At 44.2% G+C, this 23,665-nt stretch overlaps 1 protein-coding gene across 4 annotated transcripts in view; it reads right to left on the reverse strand.

Annotated features, from left to right (window-relative positions):
* Window positions 1–23,665, reverse strand: part of Arid1a (AT-rich interaction domain 1A) — a 78,676-nt gene that overhangs the window by 25,313 nt on the left and 29,698 nt on the right. For all 4 annotated transcript variants that reach the window (XM_052177661.1, XM_052177660.1, XM_052177658.1 and 1 more), the window contains exons 2-4: window positions 22,151–22,363; window positions 19,817–20,269; window positions 18,835–18,951 (exon numbers count right to left, since the gene is read on the reverse strand). In XM_052177661.1, the coding sequence (XP_052033621.1) occupies window positions 18,835–18,951; window positions 19,817–20,269; window positions 22,151–22,351 (771 nt within the window). In that variant the 5' untranslated portion in view covers window positions 22,352–22,363. The remainder of the gene's footprint in view (window positions 1–18,834; window positions 18,952–19,816; window positions 20,270–22,150; window positions 22,364–23,665) is intronic.

The raw sequence follows: 23,665 nt of genomic DNA on the forward strand, positions 1-23,665 counted from the left end.
AAGGAAAAGAAAATCCAGCTATTCTAACTCACCAAAGCAAAATCTGGAAGTGGGTGTGAGTCAGGGTGGAGGCTGAGGCTGCTGCTGAGGCGTAGAGGGAGGGGAGGAGAGATGGTGCCGCTTAATGTTCCTGTAGCAGAGGCTCCTGCACATAGCAGCTTGGGTACTGCTGCAGCCACTGATTTCGCAGGGGTCAATGTCTTGCTCCCACAAGTCTTCTCAGTTGGAGGTTTAATCACACTGAATGTTTCTGCTCAACAGCTCTAATATGCACCCCCCTCCCCAATAAAACACATGAGTTGTTCCATAGCTGTTCTTTGTTTGTTTTTTTGTTTGTTGTATTTGGTTTTCTCACTCTGTAGACCAGGCTGTCCACCAACTCAGAAATCCGCCTGCCTCTGCCTCCCAGAGTGCTGGGAATACAGGCGTGCACCACCACCGCTCGGCTTCCATAGCTGTTCTTATCCTAGAAAATTTCTGCAAACCACCTGCACTCGCTGGCGTTGTGTGCCAACTTGACACAGGGTGGAGTTATCACTGAGAAAGGAGCCTCCCTTGAGAAAATGCCCCCATGAGATCCAGCTGTGGGACATTTTCTCAATTAGTGATCAAGGCGGGGAGGGCCCATTATGGGTAGTGCCATCCCTGGGCTGGTGTACTTGGGTTCTATAAGAGAGTAGGCTGAGCGAGCCAGAGGAAGCAAGCCAGTAAGAAACATCCCTTCATGGCCTCTGCATCAGCTCCTGCTTCCTGACCTGCTTGAGTTCCAGTTCTGACCTCTTTTGGTGATCAACAGCAATGTGGAAGTGTAAGCTGAATAAACCCTTTCCTCCCCAACTTGCTTTGTGCTCATGTTGTTTGTATAGGAATAGAAACCCTGACTAAAACACCACCTCAAAGGAGGTAAACACAAAAATGGAGGAGTGAAAGCCATGAGGCAGTCGTCATAGGCGACAAGGAAAGACCCAGTCTTAGTACGCTTTTAACTCACTGCTAGGCATTCCTATATGAACCAACTTAATACCTGGGAGATCTAAAAGAACTCCCACAGGTCAGAAATTGGTTGAAATTTTACTCTCCAGTCTGTTATGGTCCTAATGTTACTTGGCCAGCTTAACCACCCCACACACGTTTCCAGGCTTCTCACGTGGGTCAGAGAGAAATGTCTTATCCAGTTAGTAACGACCTTGTGGCCAAATATATCTACAGTATTTTTTAAATCATTAGTTAATCACCTGCTAACAGAATAAAATCTTACTTGGGGGTGGGGGTAGGTCTGAGTTGGAGCAGTGCATATCTAAGGAAAAGGGCAGTTATAATCCCAGCAAGAAACAAGAACATTAAAAAACTAGCAAAGGCAAGGGAGCTAGCAAATGCTATATTTCCAAAGTTAGGCCTTGCCTAACAGGAAGGCCAAGCACACAAGACCACCATCTGTGATTCCAGAACTCAAGCAAGGAAGGCAAGAAAAAGGAGAGTTTTGGGCATGAGGAATGCAACAGTAGAGAGGATACTGACTGGGTAGATACTGAGAGTCACTGACTCTTCCCTCAGAACCACAGCAATCAGAAACCCAGTAAGGCCAGCGGGGGCAGGCAAAGCTAGAGATGTGCTGAACAGGAACAGTAATTAGGAGACTGAGGGTCTCCAGCTTTGTAAAGTTCTAAATTTCTATTAGCCAGTATAGATACCTACCACAGTATAGATAAAAGTCTAAATAAATACTTATGTAGAACAAGTAGACCTGGTGATGAGGAATAGACAAGATTCTGAAGGAAGAAAAGGCGGCCACCAACTTCAGTACCTTTAAACCAGGACAACAATGCAGGGAAGCCTCTGTCAAGTTCTAGAAGACGGTGTGGGGAAATCCAAACATTCTTATTACATCCTCTCAACACGCCTCCTTTCATCTGAAATCTTTCCTGTTCCCAAAGTGTTGACAAATTACCTTAACTCATCTCAGTAGACAACACTGAGAATTCTTTTACATCAAGGCTGGCCTTAAGTGAAAACTGTGTTGACTCTCAAGCTCAAGCCTTCAATCTCTAGGTTCCAGCTGTGAAGGCATGGCTTCTCAGCCTCCGCTGGTAAGTGTTAAACAGGGAAGGAGGCTCCCAGCTTGGAGGGTGATCATGGTAATCAAAGATTATGTCACAATACTTGTCAGTTCCAAGCTGGTGCATGGGGGAAGAGGGAACGGGTTCAGGACACAGGAGCTGATGGATCAAGTACTGGCTCCCCTCGTATGGGACCATAATATACATGGGCTCAACACAGCTTCCAGGCAGAACACCAAGTGTTTTACTAGATATGGGAAGAAAACTCCAGACTATGTTTGAGAGATTCCTAACTAAAGGGAGACAGTCCTAGAGGTTTCTCTACAAAGAGAGTATTTCTAGGTAGACGTGGCATATTTCCAAAGGCCCAAACACCCCACCCTAGCAAATAAAAATAACTTGGTGATTATGTATTTTGGGGTTAGAATCTGGGTTTGACTGCTATTTTCTACAGAACATTATAAAAGGAAGAAATGAGTGAATGGAAGCCAACACAATCACCCATACGCTGACTCAGGAGTCTCTTGGCCCTGCATCCTCTATTTCTTTCTGGACCTCCCCGCTCGTGTGTGTGTGTGTGCGTGTTTAGGGAGGGGACTAGCATGGTTAACACTCTGTCTCCATTCTACTCTCTCCTCCCAACTGTGCATGTTAAAAAGCTAAAAAACTACATCTTCAAAAAACTCACTGCGGATAAGCTCTTCACACAGGTCAGGTAACTAGACCTGTATTTCTGTTTCCTCTGCTTGTTTCTGCAGGAGCATTTTGGTTCCAGGCTCTACTTTAATTAGTTCTGGTGGTAGCAACTGCTGCTTTATGTTGTTAGTGTTTTGTTGTTCTTAAGACAGGGTTTCTCTGTATAGCCCTGGCTGTCCTGGAATTCACTCTGAGGAAGAGGCTAATCTCGAATCGGAGATTTTCCCACCTCTGCCTCCCAAGCACTGGCATTAAAGGTGTGCATCAAAACACCTGGCGGGTGGGCTGCTGCTTTCTGATCTACCCTAATGATTCTTGGGTCACAGATCTGGAAGGAGACAGAAACTCAGGGTCAGGCTTCTGGGTCAAACTATTTCTGACTGAAGTCTACAAGCGGATGGATCACATCCTTTAGTCTTTCCTAAGGAACTCAAAGTCATCATTATTGAACGTTTCTCTACAACCATACCCAGGCACAGGGCTCATCTCTGAACAGCCTGCTTCAGTATTGTAGGTTACCAGCAGAGTAGCTATGTAGGAAATAAAACAGACGCAACCACAAAGCACACATTTCTAAACAAATGCTTTTCTTGGGAGGAGGAGGGAGTCCTTAAGATATGTCTGTCTAGAATGGCCTTCTTCCTTTTCCCCTTGTTTACCTCCCTGCATTCATTCTCCCATTCTAAGCTGGGCATATGTACATGTATGTGTATGGAGAGGAGCACAGGACGTGAACTAGTGTGGTGGTACAGACCTTTAGTCCCCACACTATTAGCAAGTACTAGGCAAAGGCAGCTGGGTGGATCTATTTGAATTTCAGGCCAACCTTTCTACATAAGGAGTTACAGGTCAACAAAGGCTACATAGATAATGTCTCAGACACCAAAACCACAAACAGAAAAGACAAACTCTTCGCGAACTCTTGGCATAAGCAGGAGCGCCTTCCACCCCTGTATTCTCTACAGGCCCTCAGAAGACAACGTGCTATACCCACCTACCCTTCATCTATTTTAGACTCTGTACTTCAGGGAGGCTTGCACTAGAAAGGCACCCCTTGTCGTGCTTAGAGGTAGGAGACATGTTTGTAAGCCCCAGCTGCAAAAGAATAAGCAACAGTAGTCCTAGCAACCTAGCACGTCTAATGAGTGAGGGGAAGATGGCTCCATTCATTTTCTTCCAAGTTTCTGGTCTATAGTTTCCTCTAGCAGGCTGGGGACAAACTGAAAAACAAGTCACAGTCATGTGGTGAGCTTCACTGGGGAAAGGGGGCACTTCCCATCAGTCCTCTTAGGTATGACCAACTCAGGAGCCATCACATTAAAGTTCATCTGTTTCTCAGGCTGAGGTTATTCTAAAGAAAACAAGAGGGTCCAGAAAGAAGAATCTGTGTGAGACACACAGGCAGGAAGTGTAGCTGAGCCACCAGAGACTAGAATAGAAACAGGAAATGGCCCAGGGACAAGCATGCAGCTCTGTGCAGCACAGGCTCCGGAAGGCACCGCAGTGTCGGAGCTAGAGCAGTGGGACTGGAACGAAGACGAGACTGGCCAGATCTGCCAGAGAGCAAGTGTTCTGGAAAGGATGCTACAAAAACACAGTATACCCTGCTCAGAGCAGTCTCACAGACATGGCAGAATGATGGGGGGGATGGGATTCCCTTTCAAGGACACAGAGAACACTCTGGTTCAATTCTAAGTTGGCCAGATTTAGATCATCCCTTTGTTTACCAAAAATGCTACCAGTATTTGTCACCCTTAGAAAATAATCCAGCAAATCCTAGACAAAGACTGATAGTTCTTTTACTATGAAAAGAACAAAAGGAAATAAAAACAGCATCATTAAAATCCTTCAAATGGCCCCAAAATTTTAAGCATTCTCGGGATTTGTTGCTCCTCCCCAAAGACAGCAAAAAAGTTGGCCTAAGCTCAATGTAGGAATCCTTTCCTAAAAACTTACCAAACACACATGTAACGTCAGCAGACAACTCAGGTCAGAGACCCTGAAGTACTCAAGCAGACATACCAAACATGCGGTTATGCCAACATCAAAAATGAGAATGAAGTCCCTAAGAAGACATTCATTCCAGCTTAGGTTTGAAGCCACAGTAGAAACCTGCTTGGCCACTAAAGACAAAGCTGAGCATGCAGCCACATTCCTACACCAAGCACTGAAAGAGAAGGCAGGTAGGCGTTCCAGGACAGCCTATGTTACGGCCAGGCCAGTGTCAGTTACATAACAAAGCAACAGAGACAGACACAGAGAAATGAATGTATCTCAAGCAAAAGAAACATGGGGGGGGGGGACAGGAATTATGAGGGAGTTTAAGGCTCAGAGGAATGCTAGGAGCTGTAGTGGCGGGGAGCCAGGGCCTCAAAAGCTTCCACAAAACAAGTGATGTAATACAGACACTATTGATGTAACACAGATACTATTTAAACTTCATTATATATGGTCAGTAATTTGTATTGCACTCTAAAGATCCCAGCCTGGTATTTCCTTATTTTCTTTGAAAATTCCTAATTCTGGGCTACTAAATTATTAGACACATGAATAACTTATTTTTTTAAAGATTTGTTTATTATATGTAAGTACACTGTAGCTGTCTTCAGACACCAGAAGAGGGTGTCATATCTTTTTACAGATGGTTGTGAGCCACCATGTGGGTGCTGGGATTTGAACTCATGACCTTCCGAAGAGCAGTCAGTGCTCTTACCCACTGAGCCATCTCTCCAGCCCACATGAATAACTTATAACTTAAGGTATCTTAAGTTAGACAGCCAAGCATGGTGGTGCACACCTTTAATGCAAGCACTCTTAGAGGCAGACAGAGGCAAGAGACTACTCAATAACTTTGAGTTTCAGGTCACCCAAGGCTGTATAGTGAGATCCTGATTAAAATAAAACAAAGCAGAGTCCCAAAGGATACATCTGTGACATAACTTCTGTTCCTGAAGCAGAAAGGTTGTAAGCACAGGAACAGGGAATTGCTTGAGATGTATCTCACTAACATGGCTGCCTAGGTAAGACCAGACAGGGTAACAGCAATAGGCATGCCGACATGGAAGGGGGAACCCAAGACAAAGAATTACTGGCAACTAAGGAACGGGAAGAAAAATAGTCTATTCCATTGAAGAACACAGCAATCAGTGATTCAATGCCAAATTTCACTCCTGAAAATACACATATGGGGCTGGAGAGATGGCTCAGTGGTTAAGAGCACTGGCTGCTCTTCCAGAGGTCCTAAGTTCAATTCCCAGCAACCACATGGCAGTCCACCACCATCTACAATGGAATTTGATGCCCTCTTTTGACATGCAGGCATACATGTAAACAGAGAACTCATACATAAAATACCCAAAATTGCAAATTTAAAAAAACATCTAGAAAACATACACAGGCAGGCTGGGGGGGTGGGGGGTGAGCACACCTTTAATTCCAGCACTCTGGGAAGCTGAGGCAGAAAATCTCCGAGTTCTCTGCCTGCCAGATCTACAGAGTGAGTTCCAGGTCTACATAGAGAAACCCTGTCTCAAACAAAACCATACAAGCAACATTACACAGAGTAGGTTGAACTGGCTGAGGTGCCTACCACTCAACATATCAAAGTGGATCTGGCAGCCATGTTCTTCCTACCAGCTACAAGGCTCTCCTGGCTGGCATACCCAGTCCTCTGCCCTGAATTCTCCAGCCCAGGGGGCGGGGTTGCTCTTCACTGTATAACACAATGGTTTTGGTTACCAGCTCTTCACTAAAATTGTTAACACTGGGACTCCTGGCCGCTACATCTGACTCCCTGGTCTCCCCTCTCCCCGGCTCATCTGCTCATGCCCACCCTGGACTCTTTCCTCAGGTCCCTGCCTCTGGCTATGCTCGCCCACATATCTATAATAAACTTTCTCCTCCACCATACTAGAACCAGTCATGTTCCTTTTTCTTTTCCTTTTTATTCAATATGGATACAGATACACATGTAACAACAATTAAAGAAAAAGAAGACATGCATTTGAAATAGGTTAAAGGAGGGTGATGTAAGGGAAGGGTCTAAGGAAAGAAAGGGAATGATGTAATGATATTATCGTCTGAAAAGAAAAAAAAGAAAAGACCAATAGATCAGGCATGGGGCAGGTGAAGAAACTGCCTGCATCCTTAGGCAATTTCCAAACCACAGGATGATACTTTGAGTAGTAGGGATCTGATTTAATTTAGCATTAACCAGGATGCTTTTGTTGCAGACCAAAAGTTGTGTGTTGGGGGGGGGGGGGGTAAGGGGAGCTGGGGCGGGCTTGCTCCTATTCAATACTAAGAAGCCAAGAACACAAAACACTAGCCCTGGCCTACTTGCAGCAACTCCTTAGATGGCTCCTCCCCTCCCCTTTCCCTTTCCCCTTCCCCCAGCAATTACCCTGGGGACAGCTCCCTCAAGTTGCCTGGTCACACCTCCTGACCTGTGACCTGGCAAAAGTGAAGGCCAGCAAGACCACTCAGCCTGAGGGGTCTCTTAGTGGAAACCCCCAAAATTGTTCTGACCTCCACAAAGTAATGTGGTATTTGAGAATGCAGACATATACATAATAAACAAACAAATGTAATTTTCTAAAGAGTGAAATGGAAATACATTTATTGTCCTTCCCTGAGGACAAGCCTACTAATGAAAAGCACAGGTATGGTGTGGTGGATTATCCCTATAATACAACAACACTGTGGTGGAGGAAGGAAGATCTGAGGTCTGAGGTAAGAACAGGAGGGGCCTGAGTTCTGGCTGTTCTTTCGGAGGACATGGGTTCAGATTCCAGCCATCACACGCTACCTCACAACCATCTGTAACTCCAGTCCAAAGGGAACCCGCACTCTGCTGGCTTCTGCAGGTAGCCAGCATACACAGCACACATGTGGTGCACACACATACATACAAAAATACCCATACAATTAACAGTAGATTAACATTCAAAAACAGGGGCTTGAGATGGCTGTTCTTCCCAAGGACTGGGGTTCAATTCCCGAACCCACATGGCGGGTCACAAGTATCTATAACGCCAATTCCAGGGATCCAACATATTTATTACACAGAAATACATGCAAAACACAAATACATGTAGAATAAAAATGAACAAATCATTAAAAAATTTTCAAAAACACTGAAACATAGAGGGGTCTCTTCTTGACAAATAAATGACTAGATCATCTATGACATCATTATTTTGGGGTTTTTTTTGTTCATTTGGGATTTTGTTTTGTTTTGTTTTTTGAGACAGGGTTTCTCTGTGTAGCCCTGGCTGTCCTGGAACTCACTCTGTAGACCAGGCTGGCCTCGACCTCAGAAATCTGCCTGCCTCGGCCTCCCAAGTGCTGGGATTAAAGGCATGCGCCACCACCGCCCGGCTATGACATCATTATGTGGGTGGCATGATTTGAAATGACAGCTAGATTCAAATTTTGACTTTGACCCTTGTATTTTTTACATATAACACAGAAATGGGTACATTCTGTAGCTGTCTGCAGGTGACTAGAGCCACCTTCTCAGACCCACTAAGTGATACTTAAAGATGGTTAAAATCCAAGAGGAAAAAGAACCAGGTATGGTGATGCATGCCTTCAATTCCAGCCCTTTGGAAGCAGAGGCAGGCTGATCTGTGAGTTTCAGGCCACCCTGGTCTACAAAGCAAGTCCAGGACAGTCAGGGTTAATACAGAGAGAAAACCTGTCTCAAACAAAACAAAACAGGATTTTAAAAAAATGCTTATGGTTAATTTAATAAATACTAGAAATCCAACTCCTCTGTCCACTTCACCGAGCTGACATTACAACAGCCATGCCTACCAAGTAGGAACAGAGGATTCAAATTGTCAACAGCACCCTCTTATGCCAAGTTCTCAGACACAGAAGAATGACCTCCATGAGCTAAGGCAGGAGGTGTCTGCTTTCTTTTTTCTATCTCCAGCATCATTACCCTTTCTTCTACTGTCTTACAGGTGTGAGGCAGGGGACTTGGGCTGACCCAGCCACCTCTCTGGCTCGGTACCTATTAATAGTTTTCTTCACTGCATGTGTGGTGCACACCAAATGCAGTACCCAGGAGGCAGAAGCAGGATGATCAGGAGGATTCAAGCCAGCCAGGGCTGTATGAGACTGGGGGTGGGGGTGGAGTGAGAACAAGGCTGCTCTTCACCATTCATTCCTTTGTTCGTTTCCATTGCCTATGTATAAAGGATCTCAACAAAAATGCTTCATGACAACCCACCTGTCTGTTTTCCTTGATATAAGCTTGATACAGACTATTTTCTCTTCTCCGTTGGCTCCAGAAATACCCAATCCTGGTCCTCTGCCGATCTCTGCATCTCTGTTGGCTGCGTCCACCCGTGTCTACAGGCATTGTTCAGGGCTCCATCTGGCTCTGTTCTCTATACTCTAACCATAGCCTCTAAGGTCTACTTCATTTCATGGTTTAACTAGTAACTATCATGCAACACATCTCTCTAGCACTACCCAGAATTAACTTTTGTCTGAGCTTTAGTCTTTCATCTCTGACTAGTAAATATGCATGTCTCTGGATACCTTACTAAAGCTAATTATTCTATAACATAAAAATGACACTTAACTTGGACTGAACAGTGAGTTTCCCGTTAGACTCGAGTGATGAGATCTTTTCCTTACTCTTTTCTCCCTCAAAAATATCTTATCAGTCAATCAATGTCTTGAAATTTTGCACCGTATACGGTGCATTTACTTTCAAACTAATGAATTCTTCCCTGCACAAGACTATGCAACTGAATAGAGGATGCAGACCCTTATACCTCTCACCAGAATGGAATTTAACAGTTTTTTACTCCCTTGTTCTCAGACCTGAAACTTTTCAAGCCATACTGCACGCTAATGGTTATCTTTTTAAAAAGCAAGCAGACAACAGCATCGACTTAAAACAAATCCAAAGCTCAGAGCCTGTGGTCCGATGTTCATGCTCTGTAGTACGTCCCACTCTAGGACGCCTGTCAAAGCCTAATGCCAGTGGACTCTGATCACATGGCTAGTGATCTCTGGTTCTATTAAGACTTTTCCTTCCCAACCTCTCAAATATATCCACATCCAGTATATACTCAGCTTCCAGAACTCACTATAGAGAGGCTTCTTCTTCTGAGTGCTGGGATTAAAGATGATGTTAACTCTCTCTCCCCATCCATCCATTTTTTTTTTTTTTTTTTTTTTTTTTTTTTGGAGACAGGGTTTCTCTGTGTAGCCCTCGTTGTCCTGGAACTCCCAGACTGCCTCTGCCTTCGTAACTTGGAATCCCCTTGCCTAGGACTCCCAAATAGTTGAGATTACATACAGCCAATGCCACCCAGGCTCATCTACGAAGACATAAATGACTCAATGATCTAAGCAAACACAAACAGCGATCTCATCAAGCAGTCCAGGCACATAGTCCTCTGTTTTAATAAAGCACAGAAAGTTTTCTTGAAGAGAGCCAGATCAGACTTATGGGCCAAAGATTCTGAGAAGTCACCCAGATCCAATCTGCTTGTTTGCTCTCAGAGGTCTAGTAAAATGTGTGCCAGGTTTCACTCCAGACACAGGAAACACACCTACCAAAGAACGCATAAAAATAGAGGGCAGGAGAGCTAGCACAGTGGCAGAGCAAGATCCGACCCATTTGCCAGCACTACACGGCACTTCACAACCACCCATAACCCCATGGGACAACCTCCTCTGGCCACGATGGGCACCAGGGACCCACATGATGCACATATATACATACAGACCCCGCCCTGAGAGGCTGAGGAGAAAATGAGCTCAAGACCAACCTGTACTATGTAGTGAAGTTTTGTCTCTGACACACTACATGTATACACATGTCCATCCTTATCCTTCAGAACATGAAAGAGGCTATATGTCATAACATTGAACCCAGACAATAGGTAGTCAAGATGTTTTAAGGACACAGGCAGTGTCATGACCAGGTCTCTCTCCCCAATCCCTCCTTCTGGTAAACTTGGAAGGGAATTTAAAAACAAAAACAAAAACAAAAACTAAGCAAGACACCAAGAGGTAACAGGATCTGGAAGAGGGAAGGATGACAATGAGGAAACCGGAGAATCAAACGCTTTTCTTTTCCTGTATGTATGATATAAAAGTTTGTGTGTGTTGAGGAGGCAGTATATGCCACAGCACAAGTGTGAAGACCAGAGGACAATACTGTAGAAACTCCCCCTGTACTTTACTCAATTACTGGGGACTGAGTTCAGGTCACAGCCATACGATCATCCTCTCAAAAATCTCTTTCTTAGGTAGATTACACTTTAGTGGTCCATTCATTCAACGGCCCTCCTGAGGAAAAGGAACTGGAAGAGGCCCATGGCAGAAGAGCCCTGGGTGGCCTGCAGTGTGAGGGTCCCCCCTCCCGACTGTGAGGGAATGCCCCAGCTTCCAGACTGTGTCTCTTCTAAGTGGGGGTGGGGTGGTTGGGGGCGGGGTCAGGAATGGGAGGAGGGAGAGAGGCTAGAGAACAACTTGGATTGTTGTACCTCAGAAGGTGCCATTCACCTTGTTTTTAGAGATAAGGTCTCTCGATGGCTAGAACTGGCTGGTTTAGCATATCAGGATCCTTTTGGCTGCACCTCCTTGCATTAGTTTTATAAACACTGTTCACTATTTCTGGCTTTCACATGGATACCAGCGATCAGAGCTAGGTGACTGTGCTTGTAATGTGAGACTTTCCAACCCAGACTTTTCTCTCTTTTCTGTTTTCTTCTTCCTCCCTTTTCTCTAACTCCTCTTTCACTGTTGGCTGTTTGAGGCAGGGTTTCTCTGTGTATCCCTGGCTATACTGGAATTTGCTCTGTAGACCAGACAGGCCTCCATCTCAGAGATCCTCCTGCCTCTTCCCTCTGAGTGCTGGGACTGAAGGTGCTTGCCTCAACTGCCCAGCTGCCTTCTCTATTCTCCAAATCCCAGGACATTCAGCAGTGTGAGTCCTCATCTCTCTCAAGGCCGCTGAAGTGTCCACCTAGACTAGAGCATCGTTTTCTTTGTTATAAAGGTCAGTGTGTTCCAACTGTGGCACGTAGAACTATCAATACCAAAATGCAAAAAATGCAAACTTTGGGTGCTAATGAACCAGTCTTTCCAGTAGGGCTTAGTAATATCTATTTTCATTAATTGGCAGATATTTTTTTTATTTTATTTTATTTTATTTTATTGGTTTTTCGAGACTGGGTTTCTCTGTGTAGACCAGGCCGGCCTCAACGTCAGAAATCTGCCTGCGGATGCCTCCCAAGTGCTGAAATTAAAGGCATGTGCCACAACTTCCCAGTTGGCAGATCTCTATCCCTCTCTCAATGGGGCTCTCCTACCATGTCCTATCTCAAGCACATTTTCAAGTCTAAATAGAAGTTCATAAAAGTTTACATTATTCTGGGAAACCGCAACACCTGTTAAATAGCACTTAAAGCAAACAATCAAATATACACCCAATCAAAAGCTATGGCCTCTCTAGAGAGCCTCCACGCATGGTCCTACCCATACCCAATCGTCCCAGAGCTGAGATTACAAGAATGAGATTGAGTATACACCAAGTACCATGTTTTGCTAAATAAAACAACAGAAGCACGCAGGCAGGCACACATATGCACACACGCATCACAAGCCTGTGTACAGACTCCCCGGAGCTGCAGTCACAGGCAGTTGTGAGTGCTCGATTGGATGCAGGCTTGCACAAACAGAATCTTTTACAACTCTAGCCATGAGTCCTGTCACATGCAAGGCAGAGGCAGGTGGATCTCTCTGTGCTCCAAGCCATCTTAGTCTACACAGCGAGACCCTGGGTAAACACACAGTCTCTTCCTCCAAAACACAAACAGCACAACTCCAAGTTAATCCCAAGACAGACTTCAGTTTTCAGGCCACTCTCTTAAGCTTTTGTCCCCCAGGTGAAGGGAATTAAAGGCCTCACCTGCCCCTTACCAGCACTGCTGTGACAGAAACCAGCACCTAATTCACAGAATGGGTAGCCTCACTTCCCAATAAAAATACCCTCAAAAACAGGAGTATGGAACTTTCATGTCTGCCTTGATCTAGCATTAAAAACAACAACCTAGTAATAAGGCCGAGCCATCCCTATATAGTAGACACAGCAATATTATGGATATTTATTTTAGGGAATTATAATTAATCACAACATTTCTCCCTACCTTTTTCCTCCCTCCAGAACCCTCACATTGCTTCAAATTCATGGCATTTTTTCACTAATTATTTATTATCGACAGTTTTCAGGCTCACTTTTTCAATTAGCTGAGAACCAATATCACATGCCAGATACCATGATGGTAATAAGCAATACCTAAAGTAAGCATGTCTTAAATAAATTAACTTAAGCCAGGCATGATGGCTCACGGCTGTAATACAAACATTTGGAAACTTGGGCTACACAGTGAGTTCCAGGTTAGTAGGCTACAGAGATCTCTCTAAATATAAAGAAAAGTATAAAAATAACCTTGAGCCAGGCAGTGGTGGAATCCCAGCACTTGGGAAGCAGAATCAGGTAGATTTCTAATTTGAGACCAGCCTGATATACAGAGCAAGTTCCAAGACAGCCAGAACTGTAACTGAACTGAGAAACCCTGTCTGGGGGCTATAAGCACTGGCTGTTCTTCCAGAGTACACGGGTTCAATCCCAGCACCCACAAGGCAGTTTACAAATGTCTGTAACTCCAGCCACAGGGATCTGGCACCCCTGTTCACACATACAATCAACACAGGAAAAACAACAAAGTGCAGAAATAAAAATAAATTAAAAAGATAAAGAAAAGCCCGGGCAGTGGTGGCACACGCCTGTAATCCCAGCACTCTGGGAGGCAGAGGCAGGCGGATTTCTTAGTTCGAGGCCAGCCTGGTCTACAGAGTGAGCTCCAGGACAGCCAGGGCTATACAGAGAAACCCTGTTTCGAAAAAACCAAATCCAAAAACAAACAAAACAACAACAACAAAAAAAAAATATAAAGAAAAATAGAAAGATGAGACAGAAGGAGCAGTCTGCTTGTTTTTACATGCTACTCTAACACACATCTGCAGTTAGTAACCGCTGGTCCGAGAGTCCTATCACAGGATCTGAGGCACAGGGGCCAATAATAAGTTGCCTGTTCCCGGGTGCTTGCTGTTTAAATAAACAGATTATTATACAAAATGCCCTGCCATTAAGGAGCAAAGAAATGACTTTTCTAGGTTTAGGATGGATAAGTGACCCCAGAAAGTTACATGGGATTTTGCACCTTCAGTTTCTAAGTTTGAGTATCTATACAGTCCCTGAATTATTCTTTATACTTGTTAACATTTAAGTGTTACAGGGAATTTCTCCAGTCAACTAAAAACTACACTTAGTTAAGTCATCAGAGCAGTTATTTAAGTTATCCTGGCACATGACGGGAAGTAATTCTGAGAAAATGACCTTTTAAGATATGGACTAGAGTACAGCAAGCAGAAAACCCTGGAGAAGTGGTGTGAGAAATGGGCATGTATGTGTGCAAGGGTCTACGTGCTGTCCACTGTCTACAGAGCTGAGTCACACAGTCACTTGATAAACATGCCTTGCTCTAGACCTGCAATCAGAAAAGGTGTGCTGTGGAGGGGCCAACAACCACATTTCTGTTGCCTGAGTATGATATAATAGGTTTTAGATTTTTTTTCCTGTTTTTCCGAAATAGGGTTTCTCTGTATAGTCCTGAATGTCCTGAAACTCACTCTGTAGACCAGGCTGGCGTCGAACTCAGCAATCCGCCTACCTCTGCCTCCCAAGTGCTAGGATTAAAGGTGTGCGCCTCCACCACCCGGCTTTTCTTTATCTTTTTAGATTTTTAATGAAAAAGTAACTCCCAAGCTACTAGAGGGCTCAGCAGCTAGCTAAGAACAGTGACTGCTCTCCAGAGGACACAGTTTCCATTCCCAGCACATACATGAAGGCTTACAACTGACTGCAACCTCAGTTCTCGGGTACCTAATGACCTTTTTTGATATCTACAGGCACTGTGTGCACATGGTGAAAAACATGCATGCAGGCAAAACACCCACACACACATAAAATATAAAAGAACATAAAAGGAAAAAATAATTTATTAAATGCTGAGTAATTGCTTCTAGATGATTTAATATTATTATCTGAAAAAAAATTCCTTAAAAGAATAAACAAAGATCTGTTCAGTCAGCCAGCCCACCTCTGGTGCCAAACTCTGGGATTCTCCATACTCCCTTGTTTACTGAATCATCCTGGTTAATGTTTTGTCAACTTGACAGTCATATGGGAAGAGGCGCCTCAATCAAGAAATATCTCCATCAAACAGCTGCAGGAAGTCTGTGGAGCTCAGACTTGACTCCTGTGAGGTGAGGCGGCCCTAAGTGTATCCTGTGTCTCTCCATGCCCTCGCCTTCAACTCTTGCTTCCAGGTTCCTGTCTTGAGTTCATTCCCCAAACTTCTTTTCAGGATGGGCTATAAACTGTGATCTGAAATGAACCCTTTCCTCTCCAAATTGCTTCTGGTTGTGGAGTTTATCACAGACACAGAGACTGAACTAAGACAACCAGCAGACTTACACATCATTTTACAAGTGACTAAGGAAGGAAAGAGTCTTGTAGAAATTGTGGCTTCTGACTGCTACAGATATGACCAATTCCTACCCTCATTAGACCCCCCCCTCCTAAAAAAAGCCCAAGAATAACCCTTTTTGCGATCTCAGAACCAGCTGAGGCCTACACCTTCATCTGCTTTAAAAAAAAAAAAAAAAAGAGGCAAACAAGTTTTTGACCAGCTCACTCTGTGGAGCTTCTTTCAACCACAGAGCTAATCAGCTGTTTTGCCAGATTCCATAACAGAAACCTAATCTGGAAACAGTACTCCTTCTTCAGAATCCCAGAAACATAACTTTCCCCTAATTCCTGGAAGGTTAACTAGCTTTCATTTAGTGACTGAAACAGAAGGTTTTAGATTCCCAGTCTGTATAAAACAGGTTAGCATGCCTATGACCCTTTTCAGAGAAATAGCAAATATTTTTCAATCAAAAAGTCATCAGATCACCAGGCAGTGGTGGCGCACACCCTTAATCCCAGCACTTGGGAGGCAGAGGTAGGCAGATTTCTGAGTTCAAGGACAGCCTGGTCTACAGAGTGAGTTCCAGGACAGCTGGAGAAGCCCTGTCTCAAAAAACCAAAATAAAAAAAACAAAAGAAAAAAAAGGTGGGGGGGTCATCAGATCAAGACTAACCTGGACAACAAAGAGAAACCCCATAACTAAAAAAGTCACCAGAATCAGGAAACCCTTGAAGAAACAATTTATAACGCTGACAGAAATCCATCAATCCGGGTTCCTGACACTACAGCTCCTCTAACCTACACATGTGTACATACACATTAATAAATTGAAATTTAAAGGACCAACTTTAAAGTCAATGAAGTAAGTTCATTAGGATTGGAAAAGGATTCATACAGACACAAAAGTAATTACTTTTATCTGAGAACAGGGACAGCTTTAGGCAGGCACTTCCTCCCAATTCCTCATCTGGAAAGTCAACATCAGCCGGGCAGTGGTGGCACACACCTTTAATCCCAGCACCCACCGCAGAGACAGAGGCAGAGGCAGAGGCAGGGGCAGGTAATTTCTAAGAGTTTGAGGCCAGCCTAGTCTACAGAGTGAGTTCCAGGACAGCCAGGGCTACACAGAAAAACCCTGTCTGAGGAAAACAACAACAACAACAACAACATCAAAGTAGCCATCAGAAATCTCATCCTGGTATGCTCCCCTTGGCTTCCAGAGCCTGGATGAGCCTCTACAGACCTCCCCACTAGGGCTTTGGGGCAAGCATGCCAAGCTTCCTGAGTCATGAAGAGCTATTGCTTTCCATATGCTCCTTAAAGCTCCTCAAGCCAGCTGCGGATGGAAGCTTGTGACTATAATCTCAGCACCTGAGAGGCAGGAGAAAGATAGCCACATTGAAAGTCGGCTTCAAAAATAAGGCCCATGATCCTGGAAAGGATTGATCTAGCATTGGAAGGGAATATAAGGACAGAGAAAAAGGAGGGAGGAGATTGGAGAAGGGATGGAGAGAAGAAGTTTTATGGGACATATGGGGAGGGGGAATCCAGGAAAGGGGAAATCATTTGGAATGTAAACAAAGAATATAGAAAAATAAAAATATTAAAAAAAAAAAAAAAGACCCAGATGCCATTTCCCCGCAAAGTTTGAATAGCCAGAGACTGCAAAAATCCAAGTAAACTCACTATAGCGGAGGCTGGCCTTGAACTCAGTGAATTTCTTGCCTAAGTTTCACAGTGCTAGGAACTTAGTTAACAGGCTTATAAGCCACCATAAAACTCCTCAGGATTTTAAAAGACTTACCTAAGCACATTTAGTTGAAATCCCAATTCCTAACAGAATCAGAATTTATAATGGTGGGCCTGCTACCCACCAGCTTATGAGATCTGAAAGAAACCTATTTTATTTCTGTCCATGAAATTCACATTCAGAGGCTTAGACTTTGCATAAATGTTGTAAGGCTGTGAGCAAACATTCCCATAACAATAGGTATCAAGCAGTCCAGTACCCCAAAATGACTACAGTGTCGGACACTATGCCATGATATACCAAGTGTACTCTATCAACCAGCAATATTAATCAGCACCATCTAAAGCAGCATATGGTCATCTCACAGATCTGAAAATGAAGGCACAGGAACATGATGTGCGTTAGCTACAGGATATAGCAAGGCAGCAGAATTAGGATGCAGATCTAGGAGCTCTGACACCAGACCTCAAACAAATCTTTTTTCTTTCTTTCTTTTCTTTTTTTTAAATATTTATTTATTTATTATATGTAAGTACTACGTAGCTGTCTTCAGACACACCAGAAGAGGATATGAGATATCATTATGGATGGTTGTGAGCCACCATGTGGTTGCTGGGATTTGAACTCAGGACCTTCGGAAGAGCAGTTAGTGCTCTTACCCTCTGAGCAATCTCTCCAGCCCCACACATCTTTTTCAAACATACATTATTTATTGAGTGTTTGTTATATGGGTGTGCCACAGCACATATATAAGGTTAGAGGAAATCAGTTCATCATGCTCAGTAGTAAGTGAACCATCCTGACAGGCCACTGATAGACAGCCCAAGCTCTAGATAGAATGCCTTTCTCTGCGTTGGATTCCCTAACCAAGTATTTAGGTTTCAAATACTCTAGCAGATAAAAGCACACATTCAAACAAAACCGTCACCACAAAAGCCTTCTACTCTCCTCACACTCAGTGACAAGGGAAGCTTGAATACATCAGATCCTGGCTCTTGACCTAATGCTAAGCCAAAAATTTTAAACTAAGCCCTCAAAAATAATGTTAAGCAGGGACAAGGGAGCTGGTCCAGCAGCTAAGCGCTCTGGCTACTCCTGCAGAAGACCTGGGCTCGATTGCCAGCACACATTGTGGCTGATGACAATCTGAAACCCTAGTCCAACACCCTTTCCTGGCCCCCAAGAGCACCAAGCATGCATGCGATACACAGGAATGTATTTAGCCTAAACACCCATAAAAGTAAAGTTGAAAATAAGGTGATTTTTTACATTTCAAAGTGTCGAAGAACACAAAATATTTTTTGCACCATGATAGAGAACACCCTTCAAACATCTACATTTTCTCTGTCCCTAATAATCACTTCACAAATAAGAGGCCCAAAATTTTTAGAAAACAAAAATACTGTGAGTGAAGGCAGAAGAAGGGGAGATTGAGGCCAGGCGGGGTCACACAGTGAGCCCTGGCAAACAAAGAACAGAGCGAACACTAGGCTGGCTGGCACATATGGGCCTAAGTGCTCTGGAAGGAGCAGAAGGTTGGGAACTGAGGGCAACTTCAGGCACACAGAGAGTAATGACAACCTGGGAAAATGGAGACTGTCTAAAAACAGACAACTCTACACACAGATCACGAACCTATCCTGAATTCCCATTCAGACTTTGGAACATATCAAATCAATGCCACCAAGACACATGGAACCTGGTTTTGAATTCATTGCTGTCTACTGACCGCCCTTTCCAGGTCTTAGTTAGGAGTACTCACAGGCAAGCTGGAGGGCCTTGACTGAAGACTCAGGTTCACATCTTCTTGCCCTCCCTTACTGGAGGTCATGGAGGGTGCTGAGGATGCCTGAGACCCAAAGGAATCTTGAGAAAGCTCCTGTGAGGAAACACAAAAGGCTGTGAGGGCTGCTTGAAATGGTGGTGCACACCTTGAAACTCAGCACTTGGGAGGCAGAGGCAGGTTTGTCTCTGCAAATTCCACAATAGCCAGGGTTACACAGAAACCCTGCCTCAAAACAAGAAAAAAGACCAACCAACTAACCAGGCTGCAACTGGAGAGAGAAATAAGCCTGTTTTTCTCGTAGAGCCAGGTTTAGCTCCCAGTATCCACACAACTCAAAACCATCTGTAACTTGTGTTATAGAGGCTCTAACATCGTGTCCTGCCCTCTGTGTGCATCAAGCACACATCAGGTACACAGGCATACATACAGGCAAAGCCCCCAGAGGGACAAAGAGCCATGATGTTTCTTACACAGGCAGCACATGTGAGAAGCACAACTGCACACAGCATTTGAAAAGACAAAAAGTTAAGCAAGGGCTCTTCAGAACGTTAAAGAGTGACCTGGTAAGGTGGTGAACATCTGTGATGCCAGCTCTAGGCGAGAGCAAATTCAAGATCAGTCTGGGCCACAAGGTGAGACATTATCTCAAAACAAACAAACAAACAAATGAACAAACAAAACCTCCTAACAAACTCATCAAAGGTGGAATTTGATGGAATTTCTTTATATTTACTATTACCCTCGAGGAGCCATTTCTTGGGGTTAAAGACAGAAATCTAACCAAAGTTTGGTATCTTATCAGTGAATGGATCCAATTAATTTTAAAAACAACCAAAACCTGACAGCACATTTACCCAGAACTTAATTGTTTTTGTATATGGCAAAGCTCTCAAAACACCAAGCTGTAAGCTGCCTCTGGCTGAGCACATGCAGGGCAAGAGGTAGACATCCATCTTACCTGTGGTGGAGGGAAGCGCTGCTGGGAATAGGCAGTTTGCTGGGACTGCTGAGGCTGGGGCTGAGGATATGCAGCCTGCTGGGAGAGCGTCGAGGATGCTGGCTGCTGAGGTTGCTGCTGCTGGTAGGGAGACTGTGCCTGTGGCTGTGAGTAGGGGGGCTGGCTCTGGGGGTGCTGTTGTGTGGTGGACTGCTGGGAGGGATATGGAGTTGGGGACTGCTGATGTGGAGGCTGGGATGGCTGCTGGGTATATGGAGGCTGAGAGGCCTGGAGCTGTGGTTGCTGAGTCTGCGGCTGCTGCTGATATGAAGGCTGGGCATGAGGGGTCTGGGATGGAGGCTGCTGGGAATAAGGTGGCTGCTGCTGCTGGGGGTGAGGGCTTTGCTGGTTATAGTATGGAGTCTGGCCCTGCTGACCATACGCACTGGGGCCTTGCTGTCCGTAAGGTGGAATCTGTAAGAAAGAAAATACCCTTTTAGAGTGACTCAGCTCCATGAAGTTAGGTTCAGGGTCCTTCCTTCTACTGCCCCTATAGAAACTAAGCCATAAAGAATGGTCAAACTCTTTAAGACTGAGATCGCTCACTAAAAACTGATGCTACGCAATATTCACACAACTCATATGATCTCAAGAACAGTTAATTTCCCCAGTGAGCATATTCTTTTCATCATGGCCTAGAATTTTTTCCTAACCACCAAAGAGGAGTTTGGTTCAAACAATTGAAGACTCAGAGTTTAGTAGTCTGGATAATATACAAATCACTAAGCTACCCTGGTACTCTTTCATTTAGTCTTCATTTTAAAGTGATTCAGGGGCAGGATAGAGAGATGGCTCAGCAGTTAAGAGCACTGACTGCTCTGGTTCTGAGTTCAATTCCCAGAAACCACATGGTGGCTCACAGCCATCTGTAATAAGATCCTATGCCTTCTTCTGATGTGTCTGAAGACAGCTACAGTGTACTCACATACATAAAGTAAATAATTCTTTTAAAAAATCATTCAGGGGCTATATAGCTCAGTTAGTGTATCTGCCTAACATGCACAAAATCCTCAGAACCACACAGTCACCAGGCATGGTGGAACTTGCCTCTAATTCTATTCCACTACTGGTAACCTAGACACAGAAAATCGGAAAGTTCACAGTCATTTTGGGATATATTAGAGTTAGAGGCCAGCCTGGAGTGTGAGATTCTGCCTCAAAAGTTGTTGCCTCTTACTTCTTTCAGAGAAGAAAGATAGGGTGATGGCGGCAGCACAGACCTTTAGTACCAGCACTCAGGAGGCAAAGGCAAGTCAATCTCTGATTTTTAGACCAGTCTGTATACGAGTCCCAGGATAGCCAGGGTTATACAGAGAAACCTTGCCTCATAAAAAAGGACAAAATCATTTCAGACTTTATATACTGTCCTTTACCTTTTGGGGTGTGTTTGTTACTCAGACATAAATGGCAGAAAATCTGCCAACACAAAAACAACAATGTCCTTTGCTATGAAACCTGGGATCCTGCCTTCACCTCCAAGTAAAAGTACTGTAATGTTTAAAAAGGTGGCGGTGCGGGGGTGTGGATGGAGCTCAGAAGCAGAGCTCTGTGCTTAAAACCTTGGGTTTAATTCTCTGTACTGAAAAATAAGCCAAACTCCCTTTAAAAAGCCCAGGATAGATGACTGAGCTGGGGGAAGCGGTCGGTAGCTCCTCTGTACTGCTCACTGCAGGCCTGTTCTCTTCCTCTCCAAATCCTTAAACATTCTCTCTGACCCAGGCAGCCTAAATTATAAGGGCATGAGAAGGGAGAAGGGCCTCCTCAACGCAAGGAAGGCAGCACAGATTGTTTCTACTGCAGTGGCAATAAACAGGTGCTCAGCTATGGCCTTTGTACCATTTCCTCCCAACAGCAGAGCAGCAAGGTCAAGAAGATGGGGGCTGAGGCACATTGGGTTAAATCCCAGGACATATTGAGACAGACATGGAACATGCATTGAATGGTGTGGACCATCTTGTCCTTATTAGCAGTGAAGCAGTGAGCCCATGTGTGTATATCAAAAAGCCATTCTGGCCAGGCAGTGGTGGTGCACGCCTTTAATCCCAGCACTTGGGAGGCAGAGACAGAGGCAGAGGCAGGAGGATTTCTGACTTCAAGGCGAGCCAGGTCTACAGAGTGAGTTCCAGGACAGCCAGGGCAACCCTGACAGACAGAGAAACCCTGTCTCAGGGAGGGGAAAAAAAAAAAAAAAAGAAAAAGAAAAAAAAAAACACAAAAAACAGGAAGCCACTGTGATCCTATACCTCAAACACGAACTGTGAAGAGCAGAGAGGCTCAAGGTAATCAATTACATACCTGCTGTGCATAAGAGAGGCTGCCCATGGCACTCTGAGCCCGGCCCTGCATGGTCATGGGGTACCGCTGTGGAGTCTGGGACCCATATGGCTGCCCTGGGTACCCATGTCCTTGCTGCGGTCCTGAAGGAGGTCCCTGTTGTTGCGAGTATGGGTTAGTCCCACCATACGGCTGAGGTCTCATCTTTCCCATCTGATCCATTGGGCTGGAGGACTATAAAATAAAGAACATTTTCATTAACCTCAGCCTTCAATGGTCTCTCGCCAACATAAATATACAGAAATCATTAAGTCCACATGCCACCAAAGAAATCAGTTATTATAAAAAAGTAATGGGACAGCTGCTATAACCTTACAGTAGTCACTTAAAAGATTTCCATAAATGATAGTAACATATGAAAGCTAAACGTTACCTTCAAAGGAATGTACTACTAGAGATTATTCAAGGGAAAGGCCAGGTGTGAAGCAGTTAACATATGCATGGCATAGCACAGAAGTAAGAACAAAGAACTTTTTCTTTAGCTGGACAGGACAGTGTTACTTCCCAAGCATTACTGTAACCTTGCTCAACATCAAAACTGATTACTTCAATGCTTCAAAAACTGAGATATCCAGGCACCCTTGAAAACTAAAGAGGAGAAGGGGCTGATACCACAGTCCGCTTATGGAAACTTTTCCTTTGCGTGTCAATAGTGTTTTAGCAGAAAGTAGTTCAATTTTCACTTTCTTCAACTGAGCATCAGGCTTACATAATAAGTAGTTGTTGGAGAAAAAGAAAAAAAAAAAACAGAAGAATTGGGAGCCATGTATATTTCAAGTGAAAAATCCATTTTATTTAAAACTGAAAAATTTAGTCAGGTGGTAGTGACACATGCCTTTAATCCCAACACTCGGAGGTACAAGATGAATTTAATAAGGCCTGCTAGGACTATCTAGAGAAGTCCTGTCTCAAAAACAATCAATCAATCAAACATGAGTCTGAACATAAAAGGACAGAATTTTGTCTTTTCAAAGAACAAGCTATAGAGCTGGAGAAATGCTCAGCAGGTAAAGGCATTTCCTGCCCTTTAGGAGTTTGCCTCCCAGGACTGGACTGCCCACAACTCCTGCTCCAGAGGATCTAATGACTCTTCTGGTCACAGCAGGTGTGAGCATACAAAGAAACACAAATAAAAAGAAATCTTTAAACAAACAAACAAAAGATGGAGGCTGGGTGTGTGTGGTGACATCTGAGCTGTCATCGCAGCACTCAGGATTCCGGGAGAAATCATTTTAAACTACAAAGTGAGTTTGAGACCAGTCTGGGTTAAGTGGGTACCTGGCTCAAAAAGCCAAAAAGAACAAAAGTACAACACCAATAACATAAGATCAAGAGCTCAAAACACAGGCACCAGTCTACAATGGCAGCTTTCTAACTGGGTGTGGTGGCCCATACATACAATTCTAGCACTTAGAAGACCAAGGATTGCTGTGCACTTGAGGTGACCACCAACTATGTAAGGAGTTTCAGGCCTGT

The sequence above is a fragment of the Apodemus sylvaticus genome, chromosome 3 (genome assembly GCF_947179515.1).
Source record: "Apodemus sylvaticus chromosome 3, mApoSyl1.1, whole genome shotgun sequence".
In the NCBI taxonomy this organism is placed as follows: domain Eukaryota; kingdom Metazoa; phylum Chordata; class Mammalia; order Rodentia; family Muridae; genus Apodemus; species Apodemus sylvaticus.